The following is a 13,244-nucleotide window of genomic DNA, read 5'->3' on the forward strand; positions in this document are numbered from 1 at the left end:
ACAAGGACTTAATGCAGTTTAAGAATCAAAGTTCAAGAAAGACTGCACTGACTGCTGTGGCGTCTCAGACAGGTATGCCATTAAGGCCTTAAATTCATAAACTCCTGCAAAATTCCCAACATGAAAAACTCGGTGATCTTTTTTGGCAACATTGAATCCAGGCACTGTCTTCTCCTACTGTGAAATGTATATTTGTTGGTCAAATGTTAAAAAAGACACTTTGATCAAATTAAATATTTACTTTGCCGTATAGTCCCATTCTTTGATGTTTCTTTTTAAATAATCAGGAAACATTTTAACAATCTTGATTACCAAAAGCGGTCTCACCAGATATTCTAGTGTTGTGCCAATACGTATAATTCTTGAAATGGCTGATCCATAATTAGTATTCATTAAAGTTTTGAAAATGAAACAACGGCCAAGAGTTGTCCAACTCATGGGTGAGGTGATCAAAATGACTCTAACAGAGTGCAGTGCCAGAGCAAAGAGGGATAATGATGCCATTAATTGTTTCAATCAGATATACCAAAAAAAAGAACTGTTCAATAATCCATGGATAATTTTTGAAGATTGTTGGTAATCCTGGCCCTCTATTTCATTAACTCCACCAAGCAAACCCACTGCTATGTGCTTCCTTAAATTTAAAACCAATAGATAATGCTGCAAATACTCAGCAGGTCAGTCAGAATCTGTGGAGAGAAAAGAGGATCAACCTGAGATGTTAACACTCTATTCCTTTCCATAAATACTACTAGAACCGTGAGTATTTTCGCCATTAAAAAAAGCCCAAGTGGTTGAATGGCAACAAAGAGACCCAACACACAAACACAAGATTGCAGAAGCCTCTATGATATTTGCATCATCAACAGATTCGAGTGGAAGGGTGGTTAATATTGTGCCATTGCTTAAGAAGGGCTGCAAGAAAAAGCCTGAGAATTACAGAACAATGAGTCTAATGTCAATGGTGGCTAAATTGGTGGACGGGATTCTAAGAGACAGAATTTACATGCAATTGGTGCTGTCTACATGGCTTTAGAAAAATCTTCAACAAGGTTCTGCATGGTCAACTGAATAGTAAAGTTAGATCACATGGAATGCAGGGAGAACTTGCCAATTGGATACAAAATTGGCTTGATGGTTGGAGACAAAGGTAGTGGTAGAGGGCTGTAATGTGGACAGGAGGCTTGTGAACAAGCAGTGTTGTAGGGCTCAGCACTGGGTCCACTGCTGTTCTGCATGTATGGAAAGGATCTGGATGAAAATATAGGAGGCATGGCTAGTAAGCTTGTGGATGACATCAAATTGGATGTAGACTGTACAGTGTAGAAAGTTATCTAAGACTATGAAATCTTGATTAGCTGCACCAATGAACCAAAGAATGGCAGATGGAGTTTAATTGAGAAAATGCAAGGTATTGCATTGGTAAGACAAACTATTTCAGGACTTAGAGTTAATGCTAGGGCCCTGGGGAGTGTTATCCACCAGAAAGACATAGTCGTGGAGGTACACTGCCTCTTGAAAATGGCGCTGCAGGTAGAGAGAGTGACAAAGAAAGTCTGGTATGCTTACCTTCAATCAATTACAGTATTGAGTACAGGAAATTTTTTTTAAAAATCTAAACTGAGGATGCTGAAAATCAGAAACAAAAACTTCCGGGAAAAACTCAGCTGGTCTGGCAGCACCTGTGGTGAGAAATCAGAGTTAATGTTTTGGGTCCAGTGACCCTCCTTCAAAATGGGTCACTGGATTCAAACCATTAACTCTGATTTCTCTCCAAAGATGCTGCCATACCTGAGTATTTCCAGCAATTTCTGTATCATTGATGAGTTCAGGAGTTGGGAGGTCATGTTACAGCCATATAAGATTTGGTAAGGACAGTTTCAGAATATTACATACAGTTCAGGTCACGAATGATGTTGCTGAACCAGAAAGGATGAAGAAAAAAAAATTACAAGGACATTGCCAGGTTTGAATTATAAAAAGAAGCTGGGTAGGCTGGGAACTTTCCCTGGAGTTTAGGAACCTGAGGGGGTGACCGTATTGCAGTTTATAAAATCAGAAGGGCAGAAATAAGGTAAATAATCAAGATCTTTTTCCCCAGGACGGGAGTTCAAAACTAAAGGGCATAGGTTCAAGGTGAGAGGGGAAAGATTTAAAAAGGGACATGATGAGCATTCTTTTCCCCACATAGAGTGGTGTATATGGAATGAGCTGCCAGAAGAAGTGGTAGGAGTGGGTACAATTACAAAACTTAAAAGACTTTCGAACAGACACATGGATAGGAAAGTTTGAGAGGAATATGGACCAAACTCAGGCAAAGATCGGACTAGTTAATTCAGGATACCTGGTGGCAAGCATGAGTTGGACTGAAGGGTCTGTTTTGTGTAAATCAGCTGAACAGAAGTTAGATTAAAAATAACAAGCAGTTTTTTTAATTATGTAAACTCTCTGCAATCCATTTTGGATACAAAAGGTCAACCTTGCAAGACAGAATATTCAAAACAGGTTTCAAAAGCAAACTAAACAACACTAAAATAAAACAAAGAGCTTTATATGCTGTAAATCTGAAAAACAAAAATAGAAATTGCTGGAGAAACTCATCAGGTCTAACAGCATCTGTGAAGAGAACAGAGTTAATGTTTCGAGTCCAGTGATCCTTCTTCAGAACCATGCAAGAACAAAAGGGCAAGTCTGTGATAGGGCGGACATGAGAAATCAACTCAAACATTTCATGTCAGAGTATGGTGATGGGTGATGTAAAGAAAGACAGATTGTGCTTCAATACATGTTATAGCAGCCATCAGAATGAAAAGTGAAGGGATAAAGAAATAAGGCTGAGGGAAAATACCCCAAAAACAATATTGCTTCCTTATTCTTTGGAAGTTGTTGAAATCATTATTCAGTCCAGTGTTTCTCAAGCCTGCCTAGAGTTTCGTTGAAATCTTGCAGCAGGCTATGCACAGGAATGTTAGAATTGGCATAAGGCAGAGAATTAAAATGGCAGGTAACAAGAAGCTTGGAGCCCAGCTAACAAACACACTTGCTCTCTTAAGAAAGGTGTTAATATTTCAGGTGTACTGATTTATTTCTGCACATTCAATTATTCTCTAGCTTAAATTCCATCTTACACAAAGGACGACATTTAGTCTTGACGACCAATGTGCAAAACCAAGGGAGTGATGGGTAAAGACTAATTAACTATAAACATAACACTCAACTCATTTCTAAACAGTAGCTGACACTAGCATTAACCAGTCAGAGAATATGCAGTTGCTTCTGCCGGAATTGCTTATCTCCAGATTTTAAATCAGAGCTGCAACCCATTCGTGGATTCACGAATTGGTACTGCACAAATGTAACCACTCTCCATATCATTCAGTGAATGCCATCAATGAGATCAAGGATATCAAAAGGATATCAATTCATTCCAAAAAGGAAGAAAGATCCTATGACTAGGCAGGTGTGGCCATGGCTGACGAGGGAAGTTAAGAAACATATAAAGTCAAAAGAGAAAAAGTATAACATAGCAAAGAGGAGTGGGAAAATGGAGGACTTTTAAAGAACAACAGAGGATTACTAAGAAGGAAATACGCAGAGAAAAAAAAATGAGGTAACGAAGGTAAACTGGCCAAAAATATAAAGGAGGATAGTAAAAGCTTTTTTATGTATGTGAAAAGGAAAAAAATGGTTAAGACTAAAATTGGGCCCTTGAAGACAGAAACAGGGAACAAAGAAATGGCAGAAGAGTTCAATTGGTACTTCAGATCTGTCCTCACTGGGGAAGACACAAGCAATCTCCCTGAGGTAACAGTGGCTGAAGGACCTGAACTGAAGGGAATTTATATTTGCCAGGAATTGGTGTTGGACAGACTGTTAGGTCTGAAGGCTGATAAGTCCCCAGGGCCTGATGGCCTACATCCCAGGGTACTGAAGGAGGTGGCTCGAGAAATCGTGGATGGTTTGGTGATTATTTTCCAGAGTTTGATAGATTCAGGATCTGCTCCTGTGGATTGGAGGGTGGCTAATGTTGTACCACTTTTTAAGAAAGGAGCGAAGACAAAGCAGAAAATTATAGACCAGTTAGTCTGACCTCAGTGGTGGGAAAGATGCTGGAGTCTATTATAAAGGATGATATTATGACACATCTGGATAGCAGTAACAGGATAAGTCAGAGTCAGCATGGATTTATGAAGGGGAAATCATGCTTGACTAATCTTCTGGAATTTTTTGAGGATGTAACTGAAGATGGACGAGGGAGATCCAGTGGTTGTAGTGTACCTGGACTTACAGAAAGATTTTGATAAAGTCCCACATAGGAGGTCAGTGAGCAAAGTTAAGGCACATGTTATTGGGGGCAAAGTACTGACTTGGATTGAAAGTTGGTTGGCTGACAGGAAACAAAGAGTAGTGGATAAACAGCTTCCTTTCGGAATGGCAGGCGGTGACCAGTGGGGTACCGCAGGGATCAGTGCTGGGACTGCAGCTTTTCATAATATATATTAATGATATAGAAGACGGTATTAATAGTAACATTAGCAAATTTGCTGATGATACAAAGCTGGGTGGCAGGGTGAAATCTGAGGAGGATGTTTGCAGATTACAGGGTGACGTGGACAGGTTTAGGTGAGTGGACAGATGCAGTTTAATGTGGATAAATGTATGGTTATCCACTTTGGTGGCAAGAACAGGAAGGCAGATTACTACCTAAATGGAGTCAGGTTAGGTAAAGGGGCAGTAGAAAGAGATCTGGGTGTTCTTGTACACCAGTCAATGAAGACAAGCATGCAGGTACAGCAGGTAGTGAAGAAAGCTAATAGCTGGCCTTCATAACAAGAGGGATTGAGTATAGAACCAAAGAGGTTCTTCTGCAGCTCTACAGGGCCCTGGTGAGACCATACCTGGATAGCTGTGTGCAGTTCTGGTCCCCAAATTTGAGGAAAGACATTCTGGCTATTGAGGGAGTGCAGCGTAGGTTCACGAGGTCAATTCCTAGAATGGCAGGACTATCTTATGTTGAATGATTGGAGTGACTGGGCTTGTATACCCTTGAGGAGAAAGTGAGGACTGCAGATGCTGGAGATCACAGCTGAAAAGGTGGAAGGAGGTTAAGGTGAGGGTGATAGGCCGGAGAGGGGTGGGGGCGGAGAGGTCAGGAAGAAGATTGCAAGTTAGGAAGGCGGTGTTGAGTTCGAGGGACTAGACGGAGACAAGGTGGGGGGAGGAGAAATGAGGAAACTGGAGACATCTGAGTTCATCCCATGTGGTTGGAGGGTTCCGAGGCGGAAGATGAGGCGCTCTTCCTCCAGCCGTTGTTGCTATTGTCTGGCAATGGAGTCGTCCAAGGACCTGCATGTCCTTGGTGGAGTGGGAGGGGGAGTTGAAGTGTTGAGCCACGGGATGGTTGGGTTGGTTGGTCCGGGTGTCCCAGAGGTGTTCTCTGAAACGTTCCGCAAGTGGCGGCCTGTCTCCCCAATATAGAGGAGGCCACATCGGGTGCAGCAAATGATTTGTGTGGAGGTGCAGGTGAATTTGTGGTGGATATGGAAAGATCCCTTGGGGCCTTGGAGGGAAGTAAGGAGTGTGGGCACATGTTTTGCATTTCTTGTGGTTGCAGGGCAAGGTGCCGGGAGTGAAGGTTGGGTTGGTGAGGAGTGTGGATGTGACGAGGGAGTCAAGGAGGGAGTGGTCTTTCCGGAACACTGATCACACGATTAAACGCCAGCTCGTGGACACCTCCTCCTACTGCCCCCTTGATCATGACCCCACCTCCCACCACCATCATCTCCCAGATCATCCATAACCTCATCACCTCAGGGGATCTCCCATCCACCGCCTCCAACCTCATAGTCCCACAACCCCGCCCCGCCCGTTTCTACCTCCTGCCCAAAATCCACAAACCTGACTGCCCCGGCCGACCCATTGTCTCAGCCTGCTCCTGCCCTACCGAACTCATCTCTGCATACCGCGACACGGTCCTGTCCCCTTAGTCCAAGAACTCCCCACCTACGTTTGGGACACCACCCACGCCCTCCACCTTCTCCATGATTTTCGCTTCCCCGGTCCCCAACGCCTTATCTTCACCATGGACATCCAGTCCCAGTACACCTCCATCCCCCATCACGAAGGACTCAAAGCCCTCCGCTTCTTCCTTTCCCACCGTACCAACCAGTACCCTTCCACTGACACCCTCCTTCGACTGACTGAACTGGTCCTCATTCTGAACAACTTCTCTTTCCAATCATCCCACTTCCTCCAAGCCGAAGGAGTAGCCATGGGCACCCACATGGGCCCCAGCGATGCCTGTCTCTTCATAGGATATGTGGAACAGTCCATCTTCCACAGCTACACTGGCACCACCCCCCACCTTTTCCTCCGCTACATCGATGACTGTTGAACAGTTCATCCACTTTACCAACACCTTCCACCCTGACCTCAAATTTACCTGGACTGTCTCAGACTCCTCCCTCCCCTTGCTAGACCTCTCCATTTCTAACTCGGGCAACCGAATCAACAGTTATTTACTATAAACCTACCGACTCCCACAGCTACCTAGACTATACCTCCTCCCACCCCACCCCCTGTAAAAACGCCATCCCATATTCCCAATTCCTTCGTCTCCACCGCATCTGCTCCCAGGAGGACCAGTTCCAATATCGAACAACCCAGATGAGCTCCTCCTTCCAAGACCGCAAATTCCCCCAGACGTGATTGACGATGCCCTCCACCGCATCTCTTCCATTTCCCGCTCCTCCGCCCTTGAGCCCCGCCTCTCCAATCACCACCAGGACAGAATCCCACTGGTCCTCATCTACCATCCCACCAACCTCCATATACATCGTATCATCCGTCGTCATTTCCGCCACTTCCAAACAGACCCCACCACCAGGGATATATTTCCCTCCCTCCCCTATCAGCGCACTGAAAAGACCACTCCCTCCGTGACTCCCTCATCAGGTCCACACCCCCCACCAACCCGATCTCCACTCCCGGCACCTTCCCCTGCAACTGCAAGAAATGCAAAACGTGCGCCCACATTCCTTACTTCCCTCCAAGGCCCCAAGGGATCTTTCCATATCCACCACAAATTCACCTGCACCTCCACACACATCATTTACTGCATCCGCTGCACCCGATGTGGCCTCCTCTATATTGGGGAGACAGGCTGCCTACTTGCGGAACGTTTCAGAGAACACCTCTGGGACACCCAGACCAACCAACCCAATCACCCCGTGGCTCAACACTTCAACTTCCCCTCCCACTCCACCAAGGACATGCAGGTCCTTGGACGACTCCATTGCCAGACAATAGCAACAACGGCTGGAGGAAGAGCGCCTCATCTTTTGCCTAGGAATCCTCCAACCACAAGAAATGAACTCTGATTTCTCCAGGTTCCTCATTTCTCCTCCCCCCACCTTGTCTCAGTCCCAACCCTCTAACTCAGCACCCCCTTCCTAACCTGCAATCTTCTTCCTGACCTCTCCGCCCCCACCCCCACTCCGGCTTATCACTCTCACCTTAACCTCTTTCCACCTATCGCATTTCCAATGCCCCTCCCCCCAAGTCCCTCCTCCCTACCTTTTATCTTAGTCTGCTTGACACTTTTCTCATTCTTGAATAAGGGCTCATGTCCGAAACGTCGATTCTCCTGCTCCTTGGATGCTGCCTGACCTGCTGCGCTTTTTCAGCAACACATTTTCAGCTTGTATACCCTTGAGTTTCTGGAATGGTGGGACTACCTTACACTGAAAGACTGGAGCGACTGGGCTTGTATACCCTTGAGTTTAGAAGACTGAGAGGGGATCTGATTGAGACGTACAAGATTATTAAAGGATTGGACACTCCGGAGGTAGGAAACATGTTTCCGCTGATGGGCGAGTCCCGAACCAAAGGTTTAGGCCATTTAGGACAGAGATGAGGCAAAACTTCTTCACCCAGAGAGTGGTGGCTGTGTGGAATGCTCTGCCCCAGAAGGCAGTGGAGGCCCAGTCTCTGGATTCGTTTAAAAAAAAAGTGTTGGCCAGAGCTCTCAAGGATAGTGGTATCAAGAGTTATGGAAATAAGGCAGGAACAGGATACTGATGGAGGATGATCAGTCGTGATCATAATGAATGGCGGTGCAGGCTCGAAGGGCAGAATGGCCTACTCCTGCACCTATTGTCTAAAAGGAAAATTCTACAATGAACAAACCTAACAAACTCTTATTCTGCACCACCAATCCTTTTGACGTTTAAATCTTTTTTCTTCCATGCTATCAAAGATCTTCACTTTCATCTTTTCCCTATCCTTGTCATGCAACGTTCAGTGGCTTAAAACTTATTACATTTTAAGCTTTCACTAGTTCTGATCAAAGGCTTTTAATTCTGTTTCTTTCTCTCTCTCTCCAGGTGTTGCTTGGCCAAGTATTTCTAATTTTTGTTTTTTTTATTGCAAAGGAAACGTAGTTGAGTTTTGAGACGAATTATTCCAGTTTCAGGATCCTGCTGCATATTCCAAACGTGTCTTGAGTAGGAAGGGTTTGGAGGGATGGGGGCCAGGTGCTGGCAGGTGGGACTAGATTGGGTTTGGATACCTGGTCGGCAAGGACAGGTTGGACTGAAGGGTCTGTTTCCATGCTGTATACCTCTATGATTCTATGTCTCTCCACCATAAAGTCAGGAATGCGTTTGTTCATTGACTATTTTATTGTGGCCACATCTCTTCAAATAGCAAGACATGAACAACATCCAGATAAAGGTTCAAGAGTAGTTGGTCAAATTCAAACTCTGGAATAACCAACTTCAAGAAAAGGTTCTGAGGAAGGGTCACTGGATCAGAAATGTTAACTCTGATTTCTCTCCACAAATGCTGCCATACCTGCTGAGTTTTACCAGCAATCTCTATTTTTATTTCTAATAGAAGGTGGAAGTACTTTCCAATCAACAAAGCCGAGTCTGCCAGCATCAATATCTGGGCAGGGGTTCACTATAACCATAAGTATAAACACATCATGACATCAACCGCACAGTTACACAAGCTGCTTTACAACAAAGTAGCACATTTCCTCAATTAAACACTTTTCCCCTTACATGTGATCAAGTCAGGAGTGCACTGGAATATTCATTACTTAATTGAATAGGTGCACTTCATACACCACTTAACCAGAATGCATAATGCCATTCATTGATAACTATGCAAAATGATGAAATTCCATAATCAATACCCCAGACAAGAGGATTCCAAAGACAAGACCTACCTCCAAATGCAGCAAAACACATTAATTATGACATATTATAGCAAATAAACAATGGCAGCACCGACCATATTGTGGAAGAAAAGACACTTACCTGGCTTAGCAGACTGGCAAGCCACACATTTGCTGTCTTCTGCCTTATTTTGTAAGAGGCATACAGTACACTTCCAAAAACCTTCAGGTTTCTTAAACTGATCTGCCAATCCCAAACTGACAGAGGTACTGCTTGAAGGGTTCAACTCTCTGTTCCTTGTACTTTCACTCACTGCAGGCAAAGCCAGTGCAGATTTTACTCCAGTTCCAGATTTTGGTGAATCACAAGCTACACACTTTACAGCTTCTGATTTGTTTTGAACCAAGCAGGTATCACAGCTCCATGTACCCAATGCAGGTTTGAATTTGTCTCCAAAACTCACTGGAGTCTCTTTAAATGAAGGTTTGTCTTTGTTGGCTGACTCATTATCAGTTTGTGTGGGACGTACAGATTTAGCAGTCTGACAAGCAACACATTTACTGTCTGTGATTTTGTTTTGTAAAAGGCAGGAGCCACATTTCCAGGAACCTTCAGCAGGTTTGAACTTATCTCCAAATCCTAAGGTATTTGAGCTCTCTGTGGAGGAACTATTTTTTCCAGTAGTTGATGGCAAAGGTTTCACAGTAGCTGGTGCACTGTCCAAGGACTTGGTTATACATTGTGTGGATGAAGACGACGAAGTGAACTCTTTGGACAGGTTAAAACAAAAAGACAGATTTTAGTGGTTTATGAACACTCTCAATATTCTGAATAGTGTTCATGTAACAGGAACAGACAATACAGTGTCAATCCTGGCTAATAACTGAAGCTCTGTTAATTCTCAGACACTTCAACAGCTGCCCAGATAGGCTTGATTAAGCAATGAAATATTGCCAAATTATTACAAGGCTTCCCAAACTGAGATGAATTCTGCAGTCATCACTGCTTCTGCAGCAGGTCAGGGAAGTTGAAACAATCAAGTTCACACATAATCCAATTAGAAATGTACATGAAATATAAAACCCACTTACACCTTAAGAATAGAAATCAATGTTTCTCATGTGGCCAAAAGAAAATAATTCACAACTACAACAATATTTGGGAAACCATCTTTAGCCTCTTCAACCTTCTCACTATATGTCAATACAAGATACTGTACAACATTGTACTTTGGTGTGGTGCATTGCTGAAAACCGTAGAACCTAGCTCCCAAGTGGTAATAGAGTTTAATCTCAGCTCATGAGCTATACTCCAAGTCGGAGTGGCCTACCTGTTTGCATTGATTGGGGGTGGAGGATGGGGTGACTTTGAAACATTTCTGAGTTTTTTATTCTTTGGGGAGGGGGAAAATGGGAAATTTCAGTCAACACAGATTTCTTCAAAAAAATCCTAGAGCAATAAATTGATTATTTAAATGAGCATTTAACAGAAATGAAATCAATTTCTTTACTTTGGTTAAGCTGGAGAAAAAGAAAATCTGAGTCAACTTATAATTACCAGGGAAGGTGGTTGCGAATAAACAGAGTTAAGGAGTCAGGTTAATTCACACTGACCTCGGGTGGCCTTAAATTATACAATGAGGCCAGCTTTGTGTGTGTAACTCAAGAAGTTGTGAAGGAGAAGTTGGGGTTTCCCGCTCCTGTCTGCATCCCTTTCCCCCAACACACTCTCCCCCGGCCCTCAACCCATAACCCTGCTCCTTTGATCTCTCAACCCTCCTTCTGTTCCATCGCATGCTGTCTCCTTTAACTTCAAGAAAATAATTCATTGGACTTTGTGCTCTAAACAGTTCCACCAGTTACATTACCCTACCAACAGACATTAAAATGAAAGAAGCCATTTTCGTTCCTGGAGAGAATTAAGCGCATTTTTGTAAAAAGCAATTCCTTTTTAAAAAGTGAAATGCAAGAGAATTAGCAGGAGCGACCAAACAACCCATCACTCACCCCTGAATCTACACTCATTGCCCGACTTGCAGTTCACACTGCCATTTGACTCATCACCTTACCCTGTGGTGCAATTCTCAACTCCTTTCTCTTTCCAAGTCAGAGTCTCCCCAAAAGCCATTTTTTCACAGACCTCAGTCTGCAGGCTCACCACCAGGCTCCATACCTCAGACATCTCATGGCTCTTCCAAGAGACAATAGGTGCAGGAGTAGGCCATTCTGCCCTTCGAGCCTGCATCACCATTCAATATGATCATGACTGATCATCCTTAATCAGTATCCTGTTCCTGCCTGATCTCCATAACCCTTGATTGCACTATCCTTGAGAGCTCTATCCTACTCTTTCTTAAATGAATCCAGAGACTGGACCTCCACTGCCCTCTGGGGAAGAGCATTCCACACAGCCGCCACTCTCTGGGTGAAGAAGTTTCTCCTCATCTCTGTCCTAAATTGTCTACCCTGTATTTTTAAGCTGTGTCCTCTGGTTGGGCACTCGCCAATCAGTGGAAACATGTTTCCTACCTCCAGAGTGTCCAATCCTTTAATAATCTTATATGTCTCAATCAGATCCCCTCTCAGTCTTCTAAACTCAAGGGTGTACAAGCCCAGTCGCTCCAGTCTTTCAGTGTAAGGTAGTCCCACCATTCCAGAAATTGACCTCGTGAACCTACGCTGCACTCCCTCAATAGCCAGAATGTCTTTCCTCAGATTTGGAGACCAGAACTGCACACAATACTCCAGATGTGGCTCTGTAGAGCTGCAGAAGAACCTCTTCGCTTCTATACTCAATCCCTCTTGTTATGAAGGCCAGCATGCTATTAGCCTTCTTCGCTCCCTGCTGTACCTGCATGCTTACCTTCATTGACTAGTGTACAAGAACACCCAGATCTCTTTGTACTGCCCCTTTACCTAAATTGATTCCATTTAGATAGCAATCTGCCTTCCTGTTCTTGCCACCAAAGTGGATAACCATACATTTATCCACATTAAACTGCATCTGCCATACATCTGACCACTCACCTAACTTGTCCAGGTCACCCTGTAATCTCCAAACATCCTCCTCACATTTCACCCTGCCACCCAACTTTGTATCATTAGCAAATTTGCTAATGTCATTACTAATACCATCTTCTATATCATTACTATATCTCGTAAAAAGCTGCGGTCCCAACACTGATTCCTGCAGTACCCCACTGGTCACTGCCTGCCATTCCGAAATGGAGCCGTTTATCACTACTCTTTGTTTCCGGTCAGCCAACCAACTTTCAATCCAAGTCAGTACTTTGCCCCCAGTAACATGTGCCCTAGTTTTGCTCACTAAACCTCCTATGTGGGACTTTATCAAAAGCTTTCTGAAAGTCCAGGTACACTACAACCACTGGAACTCCCTCATCCATCTTCAGAGTTACATCCTCAAAAAATTCCAGAAGATTAGTCAAGCATGATTTCCCCTTCATAAATCCATGCTGACTCTGACCTATCCTGTTACTACTATCCAGATGTGCTGTAATTTCATCCTTTATAATAGACTCCAGCATCTTTCCCACCACTGAGGTCAGACTAACTGGTCTATAATTCCCTGCTTTCTCTCTCCCACCTTTCTTAAAAAGTGGTACATTAGCTATCCTCAAATCTGGAGGAACTAATCCCAAATCTATCGGGCTCAGGAAAATAATCACCAACCCATCCACGATTTCTCGAGCCACCTCCTTCAGTACCCTGGGATGTAGACCATCAGGCCCCGGGGACTTATCAACCTTCAGACTTAACAGTCTCTCCAACACCAATTCCTGGCAAATATAAATTCCCTTCAGTATTTGGCTTCAAATAAAACAAAGCAATAAAATGTTTGGGAAAAAAAAACAAGTTTTCACAACATTTTTTCCTTACCATTGATCCTTCTCATCTAAAGTTATGAAATTATCAATTATAGAAACTCAATGAATGAGCTGCAAATTTGATGACCATAAAAGCAGACATCAGACCATATAAAATGTCATACATAGCTTGACCTTACTACGTGAACCCCATAAAAGAGATACTACTTTGCAGAGTA

The 13,244-nt window shown here is 43.7% G+C and overlaps 1 protein-coding gene across 1 annotated transcript in view; it reads right to left on the reverse strand.

Moving 5' to 3' along the window:
- nup153 (nucleoporin 153) overlaps positions 1-13,244 on the reverse strand; it is an 80,765-nt gene that overhangs the window by 30,025 nt on the left and 37,496 nt on the right. The window contains exon 16 of the mRNA XM_060850009.1: positions 9,324-9,950. Within this exon, the coding sequence (XP_060705992.1) occupies positions 9,324-9,950 (627 nt within the window). The remainder of the gene's footprint in view (positions 1-9,323; positions 9,951-13,244) is intronic.

The sequence above is a fragment of the Hemiscyllium ocellatum genome, chromosome 34 (genome assembly GCF_020745735.1).
Source record: "Hemiscyllium ocellatum isolate sHemOce1 chromosome 34, sHemOce1.pat.X.cur, whole genome shotgun sequence".
In the NCBI taxonomy this organism is placed as follows: Eukaryota; Metazoa; Chordata; class Chondrichthyes; order Orectolobiformes; family Hemiscylliidae; genus Hemiscyllium; species Hemiscyllium ocellatum.